Here is an 18,751-nt window from a genome sequence, read left to right as displayed (position 1 = left end):
TCATATTTAAATATCCTCTTCATTTGCAGGGCAAAATATTTTACTGAATTTTAATAACATTAAAGATCCTTTTACACACTTTAGTTTATAAAAAACAAGTCTAGATGTATCTTATGTTTTATAGAGCCATCACACAAGAAGTTTTGAAGTGTTAAAAGTAACTGAAATTCAAATATTAGTTCCTACAGATTGTCATTAGATTATACCAAACAGAACCTGAGGAATTTTATTGATCTCGGAATGCATTACAAGGAAGCAAAGGCATGGCTGCTGGCTGGAAAGCTCTATTACCTGATGGAAAAGTACGAACTTGTTGAGCTGTACTTTCAGGTATTAATTCTTCACAAATATCAAAATGTTCTGATTATGGAGTTAATGATTAACTGAGTATGCTGATTAGTTTTCCCCCTAAGAAATGAGACATTACTCTCATTTTCAAGCCTGTAGGTCACTGAGCAGATGTCCTGATTGGAGCTTGCTTTGCCTGTGTTAGCTCTCTGCAAACTGAACTAGTCCCACTCTCCCGCCCTTTCCTCTTGGCTCTGACTTTTCTTTTTGGATGTTAGCCAATTACTTTTAGAAAGCCATTATTGAATCTACCTCTGCCAAGTCACCAGGCCGTGCATTCAAGGTCCTACCTGCATAAAATACTGCTCTTATTCATTCTCTTAGGCCATTCATCTTATACTGATAGCATCTGGTTACTCATTCATGGGAACAGGTTCTCTCTATCTATGCTGTCTCTATTCCTCTTGGTTTTGAATATCTCAATCAAATATCATCCCAACTTTTCTAAGAAGAATAACCCCAGATTGTCCAATCTACCTACATATACAAATTAGAACATACAAATCAGGAACAGGGATAGGCCATTCGGCCTTGAACTTTCTCTGCCATTCAGTAAGATTGTGGTTAATTTGAGGAATAATACCATATTCCTCCCCACGCCAATGATCTTTCACCCCTTTGATTACCAACAATCTATCTTCCCCCACTTATTTAAAGACTTATATAAAGATTCTGCTTCTGCTGCCATCAGGGGAAGAGATTTCCAAAGATACTTTTCACTATCAGTGAGAAACAAATTGTCCCTTATTTCTGTCTTAAATGGATGCCTGCTTATCATTCAACTGTTACACTTAGTTCTAAATTTCTCCCACAAGAAGAAATATCCTTTCCATGTTCCATATTCAATCTGTCACCCCCTCAGGATCATGTATATGTCATAACTGAAGTGCATTCCTGAATTTTTCTCATAAACCTCTTCTGTATCCTCTCTTATTCCGTCTTAAAGGGCACAGCCTAAAATTGGACACAATGCTCCAAATAGGATTACACCCATGTTTTATAATGGGAAGTGGAAAGGATTTCTATCCAAGTGACATTATTGATTGAGTCATCAAATAATGGACTCATAGATGGCAAGGACCTTGCTTACAGGAGAACAATTGTCCTGGGGAGAAATGTAGAAAGATGAGGGGAAAGCTGATCTACTCAGAGTTCCCAAGAACAATGCTGAGAGAGTGGTATAAGTCTGATGTCATAGATTCGTAGAGATGTACAGCATGGAAGCAGACCCTTCAGTCCAAATCATCCATGCTGACCAAATGTCCTAAATTAATCTAGTCCCATTTGCCAGCATTTGGTCCATATCCCTCTAAACCTTCCTATTCATGTCCCCATCCAGATGTCTTTTAAATGTTGTAATTGTACCCATCTCCATTACTTCCTCTGACAGCTCATTCCATACATGCACAACCCTTTGCGTGAAAAAGTTGTCACTTGGGTCCCTTTTAAATCATTCCTCTCTTATCCTAAACCTTTGCCATCTAGTTCTGGACACCCCCAATCCAGGGAAAAGACCTTGTGTATTTACCTTATCCATGCCCCTCATGATTTTATAAACCTCTATAAGGTCACCCCAATTGGCAAAGTAATGACCTCTAGTAGCTGTGCTGGTCAGGAAGGTTGAAGGGTATGTGGCATTTGGATTGCTGCTTGTAAGGTGCCAGATATCAACCCCTTAATGGTCACTTCAGGGAATGCAAAGAGAAACAAAGAGAATTTATAGGCTCATCTAAGAGGGACTCAAACCTAGGAGAACAGCAGGTGCGCAGGGAAATGAAGGAGTACTCTGGAGTTTAGGTAGGAATTTGGGAGGACCGCGTACCTGATAGGGAGTAACTAAAAGGAGCCATCACAGGAGAGAAGCGTTTGTCGAGGATTGAAGTTAAAAAAAAAGAGGTTGGGAGAATGGTAGAAATAAAGTTATGGATTCATATCTGGCCCAGGATCAAAATGTTTACATGGACACAGAGAATTGACATAGTAGGATGGATTAAGCGGGAAGACTGAGTTAACCTCAGTTTATGTTTGTTTTAGAGGAATGAGAACTAACCTGTATTCCACCTGAAAGAAAAGGCATCACAATTGTGTGACAGTTTTGAATTGATGAACTGAAAGCCATTAAATAGAATGTCATAGGTTTTTACAATGTAAGTTGTTCATAGCCTACATTATCTTAATCATTTGTATTTTTGATTCTTGTGAATCACTCAGGCAGCTATACAAACAGCACAGCGAATGGAGGATTTGCACTTTATAATGAAAATCAATGAAGCAGCAGGGGATATGTTTTACAATGGGCCTAGGGAGCGAGAGAAAGCAATATCGTTTTATAGGGTAAGTGCAGACATATTATAGTCTTGGATTATCATAATGACAAGTGCTGAAAATCTTTTGAGTAATGTCAGTATTGCACTGAAAGTTGTCCTTTGGTAATGAGCCACCAGTTGGAGATTTAAAATGGAGGTAGGGAATGAAATGGGATGCAAATCAACGGGGGGGACATCCTATAAACACAGGGCAGCCAGATACACTTTGCGTATCTGCCCTTTCTACAAGGAGGGCAGAGGAATCGCAATGAGGATGTCCTTAAAGCTTCTCCACTGCTAATGGGGATATCTAGCCCAAGACAGCCCAAACTACAGAAGGAGCATCTACAAAGGTGACAACTGTCTCTAACCAGCCCAAATAGAGGTCAAATGTGAACAGCAAAAGGAGCATGTCAAAATCACAGCATCTCACCCACCTACTTCAGCAAACATTGCATGCCTCATGTGTGACAGAGTTCACAGATTCAGTACTGGCCTACTTAGTCACTTCATGACCCAAAACACTGGAATGGGACAAAGTCATCCTGAATCCCAAGGAACTGCCGAAGAAGAATGATGGAATATTGCCCTTACTTATGGGAATGATGGGTTCATTCACAAGAGGGGGAGGAGCTTATTGCCCAAACCTTACTCCCAGCTTTTGGCAATCATCCTGTTAGCCCCTCAGCAAGGACAATAATGCAAAGCAATCATTTTAATAAAATATTTGGATCTTTCTGGAGTTTATTATTTTTTTGACTTAGATCCTATCAGTTGACCCAAATGTGCATTTTAAAAGCCTACATTCCTTTACTTGGATAAGAGTTCCTTCTAATTTTTAATAATCTCTTTTTAGATGGGATGTAATAGATCTTCCCAACACAGGTAGAATTGATTGTCCTCTTAATGCTGTTAATTGGAGCAGACGAGTGATGTGGCTATATTTCGGCTTTTAGAAAAGACTCTATCCTTCAAATTAGATTAGAGAATAGTAGTAGCTGAATTTAAAAGGGCTTGATCTTGCTGACCCTGTGGAGGCCTCATGGAGATTGGGGTTGGAAGTGTGTGGGGAGAAGAGATATTGAGCAAAAAGGGGAAAGCCTACATCAAGATGTTTTCTAAGGGTGATTTGGGAACTGGATCACTGTCTGCATCACTGAGTTTGGCAATCTGTTTGGACGATTAAAACTCCAGTTAGGGATGGATTTAAGGTTTGGTTCCAGTGGTGAATTCCTCCCCTCATACACCCCCACAATGTGAACACGCAGAGGTTAACAGGTCAAAGGTTGCTTCCCTGAGGCAGGCTTGGGGACCTTTGGTGTCAGATGCTTCATGCTCCACTCTGCTACTGTTGTCTACATTGAGTTAGGGATTACAGGCATCTTTGGAGTGAGCTGAGAAGAGACCTGTATGTGGTTCCTTCTCTGTGTGGGAGCCTACTGGCACCATCCTGTCACCTTGTGAGGAAGGGGCACCTGGAGGGAGGTCAAGGTCGCTTGTCCTTCTGCCGCCTTACCAGTGGTGCAGGCCTGATGGAGTGCAGGCCTGCATGTGTATCTGGCAGGCATGGAGTGTGCTAGACTTGGCTTTCCATAACAGCCTCCAATCTTTTCAGTTGCATTACTGGACAAGCCTCTTTGCTGCTCCAGTGTATGTTTGTTCATTTTAATGAAGTGTTAATGGTTAACACCACAGATTCTCTCCAGCCAGTGGCTGAGCAGGTGCCTGGTCTCCAGCTGTCCTCTGGTTGTTTGCAACCTGGAGTGTTTCTTTCTTGGCCAGCAGTTCTCACCAGAATGTGCTTTCGACTTTAATCTAGTCAAAATAGTTATTGAGGTATTAGTACCTGAGCTGGTGGGGGTTGCAGCTTTATTGGTGCTGAATCCGAGAGGACTGTGTCACCTTCCTTAGAGGTTGAGGAAGAGAGGATGCCCTGGTATTTTCAGCGCATAAATCATGTGGATGGCAGTGGTGTCTGCGGAAGCCAAGAGAGGGAATGAGTTGCAAAATAAGGATAGATGTTTGGACATGCTAATAATACATTGGCAGACGCTGGTAATGGGAAAGTAGCATAAGACTTGACAATTAATCATTTTAGGTCACCGGATCATTGAAATCTCAGCATCACCACATGAGTAGTCACATTCCCCTCCCCTGAGGCAAGAATATTCTCCTGTTAGGGAGGGAGGAGAGGAATGTCAAATCGTCCATCACCTCCTTTGGTTCTCTGTGACCTATTGTGGGTCACTTTTTTCTTAGAATGAGACAAAGAATGGGGTTGAGTGAGATAGAAGTGGGTGACACAGCTGTTAGTGTTGGTGCAGGTGGGGAGAAGTGGTAAGTTATCCTGAGTGAGTGATTAGGAGGCTTGGTGAAGGCATGCAGGGTTAGTGCTGTTGGGAGGTGGGTGAGACCGCTTGAGGGAGAGTGAGTGGCTACCAGCTGAGGGAGAGATGTGTGCAGTGAGTGTGAAGTGGCAAAGGAAAAGTGGCGGCAATTATCCTTGTGGAGCATAGAAGGTCATTAATCATCTTCAGCATTGCTGGGCATTCACACTAACCTGGGTGGCAACTTCAAACTGGGTTGATAGGGTCTGGTGCTTTGGTCACTTTTGGCATTTCTGAAGAAAGATAATGGGCCTCCTCCACCACCCCATCCACCAGGACCTTCAAGTCCATGTTGATGAGGCTGGGATCCACCTTCTATTTCTCAGCCATGCCCTTTATAACTGTGCAGCAACACACTGTGAAAGGCAGTTACTAGATTGTAGCAATTGACCTGGTGTCTAGCTTGGTTTTAAATATGGCATCGGTGACTAAATCCCAGAATGCTGTGGTAACAGGAGTCCTTCCTCAGCTCCTGAATGCATGATAGTGTGGGTGTGGTGCCATGGGGATGCATAACTGATGAAAAGAACGACAGAGAAGTGTGTGAGAAAATGTCCTGGAGCTCATGGAGTGAAATTGTTCATGAAGTTCCACAAAATCTCCACTTAGCCAAATTCTGGGAAAATTCAACCCTACATGTTTAACTTTATGTGAAAATAATAATTGGCTTAATATTTCACTTTTGTATGCACTTAACTATCTGCTCTGCCTGATGTGAAACTTTATGAATTATTTCTCAGACTGGGGCAATCCCGCTGGCTAGGATGACAGGAGATACTGATGCAGAGCTCAGACTTTTTAATAAATTGACTGAGCTTAGTATTATACTGAACCGTTTAGAACAAGCCCGAGAATATGCAATTGCAGCTGTAAGACTCAGCATAAATACTGGTGAGTAATTTTTCTTTTATTCAACAATTTTGTTAAGTATGACTGAAAAAATAGCATGTATTAATTTCAAATTAGTCATTTAAATTTAGATTAGGTTCCCTACAGTATGGAAACAGGCCCTTTGACCCAACAAGTCCACACGGACCCTCCGAAGAGTAACTCACCCAGATCCATTCCCCGTATTCACCCCTGACTATGGGCAATTTAGCATGACCAATTCACCTAATCTGCACATCTTTGGATTGTGGGAGGAAACCGGAGCACCCGGAGGAAACCCACGCAGACACGGGGAGAATGTGCAAGCTCCACACAGGCAGTCACCCGAGGCTGGAATTGAACCTGGGATCCTGGTGCTGTGAGGCAGCAGTGCTAGTAACACATATCTGCATGATTAAGTATAGAAATGTCTGCTATTTAATTTCAGATTCGATAATTTAGTGTCAAAATTCATTTATGATTGTATCCTGGTCTAAACACTGAGGTGTGTCTGTCTGGAACATCTGCTTAAGTCATCCTTCGGATCAAGAAAATATCCCTAACTTACACGGTATAGAAATGAGTCATGTTGGCTTCATACCATTGCTACAGTGACTGCAAGCACACCTTTCGTAAGAAAGTTAGCTGCATTTGTTTATATTTTAAAATTCCTTTTAGGGTGTCTGGGCCTTAAAGCCACCCATATTAATCCCAGATGAGCTTCAAGTTTGACTCTTATTGTTATGATCTCAAGCCAAATCTGGTGCAACTTACGAGTGGGGGCAAATGGAACTCCTGATCTATTATTCTTTATCCTAAAGTACTTGTACTAAATTTGGAAGAGATGGGAAAACTGGACTTGAAATATAACATAGCCAGCATTTAAGGTTGGAAAGTAATGTGCTTTCTACAAAGAGCATGACATTAAATATATTAAATATATTTAATATCAATATTTGCAAAGGCTCCTGAGTACTGTTAGCAAACAGTTAATTGCTAATCTGGAAACTTTTGTATTGGTTTTGATGGGTGTTTCTTAAACCTTGAGTGCTTGGATGCAAACAGACAAAACTGTGAAATTTGCTAACATTCCAGGACGTATTTGGGTTATTAACCATATAAACACCTTACTAAGCAATATGCAAGAGTTCAAGACTTGAAGGAAAATAATGTTAAAATCTTGTCGGTAATTGTGTTGCAATTGATGCTGCTATGGCAGAGGCAGCATCTGTACACGAATGATGAGCAAAGTGGCTTCTTTGTTCTGAAGTATCTTTTGATAACTGAATGAAATTATCAATATGAATTGATGGTAGCTACTCTTCCATATTTGTGTTCCATTGTATGAACTAATACTCTTAATGCATTTAATCTTTTAAAATAATTAGAACAAAAATACATTAATGATGAGATTACCTTAAAGGATTTTTTTTCCTCTCAATAATTAGGAAGCCAACTGAAGGAACAAATCGCTTTTTATCGACTAGCAACAGTGTACTACTTATACCAGCAATATGAGATGGCTGAGAACTATTACCTGAAGGCGTTGTCACTCAGTCCCTACACATTGCAATCTGATAAAGAAGCGACGTACTACATGAAGGTTTACTTGAGACTAGGTGACATTACACTCCACAAACTCAAGGTTGGGAAAGTTTCTCTGACTGGCTTTTCTGCAATCATTTTAACAACTGACCAATAATGAGGAACATGCATTGAAGTTGAATGAGCATTCTAAAAATGGCCAAGCCTTGTTATTTTCTTCAATGAATATCCACAATTAGAATGAATGATTTGGTATGATATGATACCTAACACCAAATGTCATGGTTTTCTAAATCGACTATGAATAACATGCACTGGTGGTTGAGTACGACTATTTTGTGCAAGTCATCCCTAAGGCAGTAGAAATGCTGTCTTTTAGTGTATCTCCCAATAAAAAAATGAAATGTCAATAGATGGCATGCAGACATAAATTTACATCCGTCAAAATATTCTGTTAGCTCTTTTAAGAGCTATTAAATTTATAGTAACAAATCTTGACATTAGCAGCTAAATATGAAATAAATCCAAATTAAATCAAAATACTGTAAATGCTGGCTATCTGAAACAAACACAGAGTATGCTGGAGAAACTCAGCAGGTATGGCAGCATCTGTGGAGAAAAAAAATAGAGTTAACATCTCAAGTCTGATATGACTCTTGTTCAGGGTTCCTTTCCACTAATGCTGGCAGACCTGCTGAGTTTCTTCAGCATTCTCTGTATTTGTAACAACCAAGTCCTCTGATGCTCTTGCATTGAAGATTAGATATTAAATATTTAAAGGGCATGACATCTGAATTAGTTAGGTAGTCCATATTTTCCACCTTGGAACACTACAACCCCAGGGCATCAATGTGGACTTCAACAGTTTCCTCTCTTCCCATTCCCTCACCTCACCCTAGTTCTAAACTTCTAGCTCAGCACTGTCCCCAGGACTTGTCCGGACTTGTCCTACCTGCCTATAACGTCGATTTCGCTGCTCCTTGGATGCTGCCTGAACTGCTGTGCTCTTCCAGCACCACTAATCCAGAGTCCATATTTTGTATCGATGTAACTGAAGTCATTTTATTACTTTACCAAGGGATGTTGTTTTCCATAATTACAAAATAATAAACACAACAATGATATTTTTATAAGCCAGACTTTTTTATGAACAAGTCTCAGGAAAATAAATCAGAGACCATCATTGTGTTATTACTCTATACCAACCTGTCTTCCTAAAAAATAAATTCAGGATTTATCACAATAATCTGAAAATATGTCTGTAATTACAATAAAAAAAGAGGGAGGATTCCCACATGATTTTCAAGTATGGTGAAGTGATGAAAATGAATCTTTATGAGATGAGGAATGAGAAAATCAATTCAGGACACCTGGATAAAAGAAAGAACTTTCTATTCAGGGTTAGAAGGAAATGATCTTACAGATTGGTGAATGAGGAGTTAATGGATACTGATGCATTCCTTAAAAGAAAATGCTACATAAGTAACTTGCTAAGAATTCTAAATAAATAAGTCACACTCCTTTGTTGTAATCAGGAAATTTACCAAAACGATATGATTGGTGCTGTATAAATGGACATTCAACATGTGCGTAATAAAGTATCACACAATAGACAAATAAGCAAAATTGAAGCTTCTTAAAGGGGGAAGTAGCTGAATGCATACAGATTGAAGAATAGAAAGCAGGGTATGTGTTGAATGGTTGTTTAGCAGACTGGATTGGCATGCACAGTAATGTACCCAGGAGTTGTTTTTCATTGTTGGTAAGTTTTATTGACCAAGACTCAGGTATATAGATGATCATTTCAAATTTTGCAGATGACATGAAACTTGCAGGTCAAATAAATGAAAATATTAATAATCTTCAAATGGACATAGAGAGACAACATGTTATGGAGTGATATGCAAAATGATTTATTATTGTTGAAAAACTGAATTCAGATATTATGAACCAAATGTTTGACTGTTAATGTGAATCTAGGAACATAGATACTTGTCTTTGAAAATGCCTGCACAAGTTTAGAAGATTGTTTTTAAAAAAGGCATAAAGGATCCTTACATTTTATAAATAGTATTATTGAGTCCAAAGAAAAGAAAATTATGCTGAAGTTTATAGTTAGGCATCAATTGAAGTAATTTGAACATGTTTAAGGAAATCTTCAATCCTTACGGTGCAGATGAGATTTACTGGAATGGTGGAAGTGTATTCAATGATAATCCTTTTAAAAAAGAATCAGATGCTCTCTTGAAAGATGCAAAAAATGCAAATGGAGAAGGGCTGATGAGTGGAACGTTTGAAGATCAGGCATAGATAGAATAGTCTCCTACTATGATAAGTTATTCTATAACTTTATGTAGAATCCAGTAAAATATTCATAGAAATTGAAAACACAGAAGAAGTCAATTCAGCCCTTTGTGTACGTGATGACTAATATGGAGTCTAATCCTCTTTTTCAGTTCTTGGTCAAGAATTCTGGTGTTTACTGCACTTTAAATAAACTGCAAACACCTTTTTTAAATGTAATGAAGGTTTCTGCACCTACCATTCTTTCAGAACTACTCATTAGAGAAAGAGATGGCTGGTGGTGGTTTAACCTGAGGTTCACCACGAGGGCGAGGGGTGAGGTAGAGAAGGCGGGACCTACATACTAATCTCAGCTGGTATGGGATTACATTTATTCTTCAGGTGCCATAGACACGAATGCAGAAAGCAAGTGGTTAGGGACATAACTAGGGATTGATACTCTGAAATCTCCCTGGATTATTTTAGAAGCTGGGAAAATTACCTAACCATTTAGAGAGAGGATGTGACAGAACTAATTGTGAATGGTTGACGGAAAAGACAGACTTAAGAGTGAATAGTTAAACTTATTGGTTGCCTATTGAACCTACTTTTAAAACTGTTCTGTTGCATGTTACAGTAGTTATTCCTTTTAAATCATTGACTTAAATTTATAAACCTGAACTTGTCTTTAAGTCACAATGATTGTTCACTTTTAATAAGAATGTTCTCCTTATTCTTGTTTTCAGGATGCACATGATGCTGCTGGCTACTTCCATTTGGCTTTTGCTGCAGCTACTGAAGTAGGGAACAAGCAAGATTTGTTTACTGTTTCCACCAGACTTGCCAACATTTATAAGAATTACATTGTGAATGAAGATCTGCATTTGCAGTTTGTTCAGCAAGCCAAGGCTCTTGCTACACAAATGCAAAAATAATCCCATGAACAAGCTAATGTGAAGATACATAAGATATAGAATGAACTCCTGCATCAACTCCATTTACTACAGCAATTATTTGTTTGAAAGGAATTGTTGTATACAGATGCATTTACTTTCCCTTTACATTCAAGAACAAGTATGAAGACCAAAGACCCATACTATAAGATCATCAGGGTTAAAAGCAAAAGGATGTTACAAGCATCTAAATAAGTGGTAACTGGGAGAGGACACGTCAAATTCTAAGAGCCAGGGAATTAAGCAGAAGAAAAGATGGATGGAAGAAGATGCAATCCACAGTTTTCAGTTTCTTGGGAATAATTAGATCACAATTATTGTCAAGTTATTTTGTTCTATTCTGATAACCAAAATGAAAAAGAAACCCAGAAACATCTAGTAGTGACAGGATTAATGTTTTCTTCAGATTGTTCTATAATCGAAATAAATTAACACTGCTGAATGCTTACAATAGCCAGGCAGCTAGAGAGCTAGATTAATTGAGCACAGTATTTTGGAAACATTCCAATATTGTAGACTCCAATATGTTTAGTTTTACTTTGGAAATGATTCTGAATACTATGGTTATTTAAGACAAAAAATAAGATTATATATTGAGCTTGTAGAACTACAAAATTCAGCATGCTAACAATGGTAACTTATGATTGCATTAACAAAAAAAAACTATTGGTGCCACAGTATTTCTATAATGCATACAAAAGTGCATGTGAAGATATATGGCTGCTTCATATAAAAATAAGCTGGAGTTCATGATGGCCCTATGAAATCAAAAGTTCTTTTTAAAAACTGCCATTTTGGAAAAACAACACTACAAGACATATTTACAGTAATACAGCATTCTTACCTCATTCCTGACAAGCTGTCATACCTAATCTGCCTTTCTTTTCATTTTTTCACCTATTGGGAGATCCTCAAATAGATGCATTTAGAAATGTAGAAATAATTATTGTAAGTTTGCTCTTTTCCTGAACTCTTTCTATGACAAGTACTTGAACATCCCCCTCCAAAAGGTGTTCACCTCTAAGTACCACACTTTGTATATGCAACAGTGACATACAGTCTTACTAAGAATACACTTCAGGGAAGACAAGTATTAGATTGTCTCTTAAACTGAGATATGATATCATGAAATCCACAAAGGATATGGAATAAATATTTGACTGAGAATATTATCTTCAGCTAAATTACATACATTTAAAGTAATTTGAATATGATTAGTTTTGTGAAACAGACAAAAAAAATCAAAGTCTTGTATATGCCACGGATATAAATCGAGAAGTGAGTGTAAGCAGAAATTCTAGAGATGTAATAATCCTATCATTTTCGATAGTAAAGAGTGACCTGTGAAGATATAACCTAAGTTATATGGGCGGCACGGTGGCACAGCAGGTTAGCCCTGCTGCCTCACAGCGCCAGAGACACGGGTTCAATTCCCGCCTCAGGCGACTGACTGTGTGGAGTTTGCACATTTTCCCCGTGTCTGTGTGGGTTTCCTCCCACAGTCCAAAGATGTGCAGGTCAGGTGAAATGGCCATGCTAAATTGCCTGTAGTGTTAAGTTGGTGTGGACTTGTTGGGCCGAAGGGCCTGTTTCCACACTGTAAGTAATCTAATAAACTAACTAAAGTTCTTGTCATGGTACTAGTTTCATTTCATCAACCAACTCTGGTAGCTGTAGAAATTACAGACAGCTAATTTCTTTTTTATATTATTGTAAATATCAACTGACTTGTGCAAGCTTGAGAAAAAATGAAAATACGATTTGCAGAGAATGAGGATGATGCAAACAGTGAACAGTGTAGATTGTTTAATATTTGATACATGATAGGTCAAATCTATCATTACCTAACAGTAATGTGAACACAGTATTTTTATATTAAAATGTTTTATCTAACAAAATAAAAACTTTCTTTTATTTTTTATATCATAAGATGGGCAACTGTTGAAATACTATCTTTAATTGATAACAATATCATGGCAGAAGATCATTCAATTATTATAATACATTATAATGTCAAATGTAGGATCAAAGTGTTTTTTTAATGATAACCAATAAATTTGAACAATGTTTTGTAAGGTTTTAGGCTAACTTTTCTCTTTGATTTTCATAAAAGATTTGATCTCAGTTGCACAGCAAATAGTATTTTAGATCTGTAACTGTACAGCTATCAGCAAAACAAACTTGAATTATTTCTCACAATTAATATGTCAGTACACCTTTAAAGGATATGTTGACAGTACCATTGCTACAACATAGCATGGGACTTGAGTGTATAAAGATCTCAGACTCCATCTTAACTGGGAGCCACTTGAAGAATGACATGCTGATGGAAGTACACTACTTTTTGTAACTGAATAGCTCAATATTAGCCCAGATATGGATATGACTTTGAATATAATGCTGTATATATTAATGAACTGTAATAAATATCTGGCAGGTCTTCGAATACAATATTGCTCATGTCCTAGTTTTTTTTTAATGTTATAAGAGAAAATGTTAGTATTTGTGCATCAGGTAAAGGTACCCCTCTGAAAATTCATATTATGCTTAGCAGTGGTAACTATTGTTAAAAAAGGCAACTCAAAATCTCAGTGGTAGATATTTGCAAGCCTAATTTAGATTTAGATTGATTTATATTTATTTAATATTGTCTCTTGTATCTAGTTTCCGGCACCATCTTGGATTACAAAATAGATGACTAAATAAATTATATAAATAGTAAAACACAGTCTGTTCTGGTATAATACAATAGGTCCATTCCCGTGCAATCTTGCATTTTAAGAAAATTGCATAATAGCAGCACCATTTAAACCAATGGGAACCGGAATCATTTTATAGCCAATACAAGTAAGGGAAATTCGCTTTCTACAATAATGGTCTAAATTCTTCAATCGCGTTATAGTGAATTCGCGTTCAAGAAACACATGTTATACCAGAACCAACTATACTGAATAAATTAAAATTGCATTGATATTACTAAAACTGAAACAACTTCAAAAGTTCATCTTTCCTTCTCCATAAACTTCACTTCCTTTACTCCTCCAGTCACTGTCCAGCATCATCCCTGGGGAAGCTGACAATGTGCTCCTTTTCTGCCACCACTGGCACCATTGCTTCTGCATCCACTAACTCCGAGCTGGAGATGGTCATGCTGCATGGACAGGACAACAACTCTAGACATCATAACATTTGGATAATTAGTAGTATCACTTCCTATGAGTATAAACCTGTACATAGGCATTGACCAGCCAGAGGGCAGAATAACTTTTTTCTGAGTTAGATCTAAGTTCAATCATGTTATAAGAAAAACAGAAAAGAGAAACAGTCTGCATATCTGCAGTTCTGATTTTAAAAATCGACCTCACATATAGCTATAATGGCCTTCTGAAAGAAAATGCAGAAAACAAAAACACTTAAAAGTAGTTCTGTACATTAGAAAACTTACTTGTGTCCAAAGGCTGTTCATTTCAATTTATTTCTTCAAACTGAAGGGAAATCTGCATGACATTCTCCTTACTTGGTACAAAAACCATCGAAAGGCTAAAAAATGCAATGACAAACTTGCAAATTTTGTACTACAGGTTGTTGTTCTTCAAAAGGCCATCATTTTGCATTTGCCTTTCCTTTTGGCATTTTGTTTGGAAGTTGAGGGTAGTTGTATTTGTTTTCTATACTGATTTTCTTTTGTCTGATTTCATTTTTCCGTTTTTCTTTGCTTCTGTTTCACTTTATTTTTGCTGCTTTTTTGATAGTCTTAGTCCTGCTGGGCAGCCAGTGGTAATTTTCCTGAATTACAATTGTTTGGTACAACATATGCAGATCAAGTGTTCAATGACCATAAAAAGAGAGCTCAGAGAATCTTGCTTGTCACCAGTAAGGAGGGATTTTGCAGATTAATATATCAAAGTTTTCAATGGATAATCCTAAAGATCCAGATAGGATCTGGAAAATTCTCAAAGAGAAGCTGAAGGTAATGATTTACGTTAAGACTAACTGATTCTAACTATCTTCAAGAGTGCAGTCATTAATAATCAATTAATTTTTGTCAAAAAGATACCAGCACAAAGGATATATGTGAAAAGAAGATGGCATTTCATTAGCCTTCTGGATTATGAGTTATAGCTGCATATTAGCTTTCTGAGATTCATGCATTAGAACACCTAAAACCCTCAGCACATCACACTTCCTTAATTGTTCGCCGTCAAACTGGATGTAAAATTTGACCATATTGTGATTGCTGCTACTGGGTATATTTTACTCTGAGGGCTTGAATTAATCTTGAATTAATAAAAACTGCAACAAAAACAAAAATTGCTGAAAAAGCTCAGTATTTCTGGCATCATCTGTGGAGAGAAATCAGAGTTAATGCTTTGGGTCGAATGACTGTTCCTCAGAATTGTCCAGAATTGTCAGTTCCAGATTGTACAGTTCTAATAACCTATCTGAGAAGCATATTCATAAAGTTAGAGTATTGTATGCAGATTTGTATTCCACCATCACCTTTACATCCTTCCTTTGGAGTGGATATAGTGCGGGTTCACTCGGTTGCTTTGTGTATGAAATACAAACGTGAAGGAAGACCTGAAAAGTTTGTCTTTAGACAACACAAGATAGAGGATCCTGTTGGGATGAATGTAATGACTATGTCCTTCTATAGGGATGAATAAAGGATTGACTGTGGATGATGAAAGAGCGGGTGATTCAGAAGTTTCTAATTATGACTGTTAAATAAACGTTATCCACCCTTCAAGAATTTCTACATTGACTCCATAAATTTACAACTCCTAAACTGTGGTTTGAGGGTTCTCACAAATAAAATAATAAGGGGCCTGTTTTAACTTAGCACTAAGTTTGATTTGCTGTGCTGAGTTCAGGCTTCAATTCTGTGTGATTCATGTCTTGCCTCCTTTCCTTACTGGAAGTGTGGGATTTGTCCGAAATGGGGGTGTGACTTTTACTCTGTGACCTACCTGCCATTTTCATAAAACTCTGGAGTCTTCCTTATATTGCAAATATTTTAAGAAACCTCTGGAATCTGGTTCTTAATGAACTGCCTTTTTTTTTAAAAATCTTTTTTCTGGTTTTGCAATGAAAATTGCCTTGAAGTATAAATGCAATTAGTGTAGGTACAAAAGCAGTAGAATCTACAATGTTACAGAAGTAATAGTTTTCCAAAGGGTTTTCACCAAATGTTTGCATCAATAGGCAGTGCAGAAAGATAGCTCCAGATTATACTATCAGTCTGCAAGCCAAAAGCTGAGCAAGGATAGAAGAGCTTTGTTTGCCACCATTTAGCGTATATGAGATCTGTAATGTGAGGCAAGTTAATAGGAAAATCTTTTCTTTACTAATATTAAAAATATTAAAATAGTTTGATAGCTGGTCTTGTATAGTTATTAGTGGTTTTCCTTTACACAGATTCTGGTGATCTTACTTTGAGATAACATCAGAAATAATATCTGGAGGGAAGGAAATCATTCTTTTTACATTTAAGTAGACCTTTCTTTTCCTTCACTGCATTTTCTATACAGTTTACCTTTGTTTCAGTGGATGAGATGTGGGATAGACATTTATAGTGCTGTATGTAAGCACTAGCTTTTGGAGCGCTGCTCCCGCCCCGAAAGCTAGTGCTTCCAAATAAACCTGTTGGACAATAACCTGATGTGTGATTTTGAACTTTGTACACCCCAGACCAACACCGGCACCTCTACACCAAAATAAAATCAACTCTTCTAATATTTCAATATAAATGCCAAAACCTTACGAGCTAAGTTGTTTATAAGCATTCATTGATTTAAGTATATTGTGCTACTGACAGATACTGATCAATTTTTAAGATAGGTTGTGAATATCAACAAAAATGTTAATTGCCTAAATAGAGATATTAAAATTAACAGAAATTCCTTTAATTGCTGCAAAAGACAATGTTCACCTACTCCATGTGCTACATCCTTTTGATTTTACATCAAGGCAGAATAAATACATTTGAAACAAGTGTAAACCTTATATCCATTATTTTGTCAATTGGTTCACTGGTATTTCCTGCAGCTCAGAATCAGAAGCTTGTGGTTTGAGTCACCACTCCAGGGTCTTAAATGAATAATCTTGGCAGCCAAAAAAATGCATACAACAGAAAGGTAATAAGTTGGGTCAGATATATCATAGTCTTGCTTATCAAGTGAAACTCTTTTTAAGATTTTTTTTGAAAGTGAGGAAGGAATTTTCTTGATTTGTTTTATTCAGCAAACAAATTGCAAAGCAAAAATCTAAAAAAAAGTAAACCTGATTTAAAAATAGAATACATTGAAAACATCCTGCAGTCAGTAGTATTGGTGAAGAAAATTTTCTAGTTAATTTTCAAAATTTTTGCCGTGTTTACAAGTGATGATCGGCCTTCCAAGTGTTCCAGAACTTTATTACCATTTGAAAATATACACAGCGTATTTTTTAAAAATTCACAGATTCCAATTCTCCTGAAGAACATTCTGCATCCCATTCTTTTTTCGGGTTGTTTAATGAGTAACCTGCAATGAGGGACTGAACTGGGGATTTAGGGTTTCATTCAATAAAGAGTCACTATACCAACTATCAACTGCCACACAGAGCACAATACATCACTAAAAACTTAGATGAGGATTGACCAATTTATTTATACCTGGAGCACAATATATACAAATTGGAGTTCACTATATTTTTTTGTGTATTCCTGTGTAGATACACCTGTTTAACCACTAGAGGGTGATAGTATGACACCTTTGTTTTATTTTGACCAAATTCTAGCAAGTGTTTAAGATTCATTTATGTTTATTTTACCTTTCTGGAAATGGTTTCGAGGAAACACCTTCAGTTTTCTTGTTGACTTTACATTAACAAAGTAAGAAGCCTCCACTTAAAGAATGCTGAAAACCAGGGAGCATGTTGCACCCTGTCTTTTCACTTAATAAATTATAGTTTTGGCAGGCTGTTTCATTACAGGACAAATCCGAACCATTGTATATACACATTTGTTTTGCATAATGTAATTCCAAAACTAGATACCGGTTTTAATATGAGTCTTTATATTTTATGGAATATGGGCACTGTTGACAAGAGCACCATTTGCTGTCCATCCCCAGATGCTGTTGAGCTGGCTGGTTGCTTGGTCAGAGTTGAAGAGTGTGATGCTGGAACAGCACAGCAGGTCAGGCAGCATCCGAGGAGCAGGAGAGTCGACGTTTCAGGCATAAGCCCTAATAAAGAAATGTTAGGAGGCGTATAGGGGGCTGGGGAATAAATAGGAGGGTGGCGGTGAGGTAGCTGGGAAGGCGATAGGTAAATGCAGGTGGGGGTAGATGGTGATAAGTCATAGCGGAGGGTGGAGTGGATTGGTGGGAAGGAACTTGGACAGGTGGAGCAGTTCAAGAGGGCACTGTCAAGTTGGAGGGTTGGATTTAAGATGAGGTTGGGGGGGAGGGGAGATGAGGAAACCGGTGAAGTCAACATTGGTGGCGTGTGATTGGATGGTGGTCGACCACTTCAACTCACCCTCCCAATCCACCAAGTACATGCACTTCCTGGGCCTCCTGCACTGCCAAATCCAAACCACCCAACGCCTGGAGGAAGAACGTCTTATCTTTTGCCTTGGGACCCTTCAAACATACAGCATCAACATCGACTTCACCAGTTTCCTCAACTCCCCTTCCCCTACCTCATCACAGATCCAACCCTCCAACTCGGCACCACCCTCTTGAACAGTGTCACCTGTCCATCTTCCTTCCCACCTATCCACTCCACCCTCATCTCTGACCTATCACCATCACCCTCCACCTTCATCTACTATCACCTTCCCAGCTACCTCACCTCTACTCCAACCCTTCTATTTATCTCCCAGCCCCTTTCTCCCCACACATTCCTGATGAAGGGCTTATGTGTGAAACGTCGATTCTGCTGCTCCTCGGATGCTGCCTGACTAGCTGTGCTTTTCCAGCACCACTCTTTTCAACTCTGACTTCTCCAGCATCCTCAGTCCTCATATTCTCCTGACTGCTTGGTCAATATAGAGACCAGAGTGCAGAGGGGATTG

At 38.1% G+C, this 18,751-nt stretch overlaps 1 protein-coding gene across 4 annotated transcripts in view; it reads left to right on the top strand.

Annotated features, from left to right (window-relative positions):
• LOC122556728 (SH3 domain and tetratricopeptide repeat-containing protein 2-like) overlaps positions 1–12,127 on the top strand; it is an 80,742-nt gene extending 68,615 nt beyond the window's left edge. For all 4 annotated transcript variants that reach the window (XM_043703810.1, XM_043703809.1, XM_043703808.1 and 1 more), the window contains 5 exons: positions 180–330; positions 2,560–2,682; positions 5,782–5,932; positions 7,357–7,553; positions 10,483–12,127. In XM_043703810.1, coding sequence (XP_043559745.1) covers positions 180–330; positions 2,560–2,682; positions 5,782–5,932; positions 7,357–7,553; positions 10,483–10,671 — 811 coding nt within the window. In that variant the 3' untranslated portion in view covers positions 10,672–12,127. The remainder of the gene's footprint in view (positions 1–179; positions 331–2,559; positions 2,683–5,781; positions 5,933–7,356; positions 7,554–10,482) is intronic.
• The last annotated feature ends 6,624 nt before the right edge of the window (positions 12,128–18,751 follow it).

The sequence above is a fragment of the Chiloscyllium plagiosum genome, chromosome 14 (assembly GCF_004010195.1).
Source record: "Chiloscyllium plagiosum isolate BGI_BamShark_2017 chromosome 14, ASM401019v2, whole genome shotgun sequence".
NCBI lineage: Eukaryota > Metazoa > Chordata > Chondrichthyes > Orectolobiformes > Hemiscylliidae > Chiloscyllium > Chiloscyllium plagiosum.
Note: the sequence above shows the minus strand (reverse complement) of the source record. Positions and strands in the feature narration are given on the sequence as shown.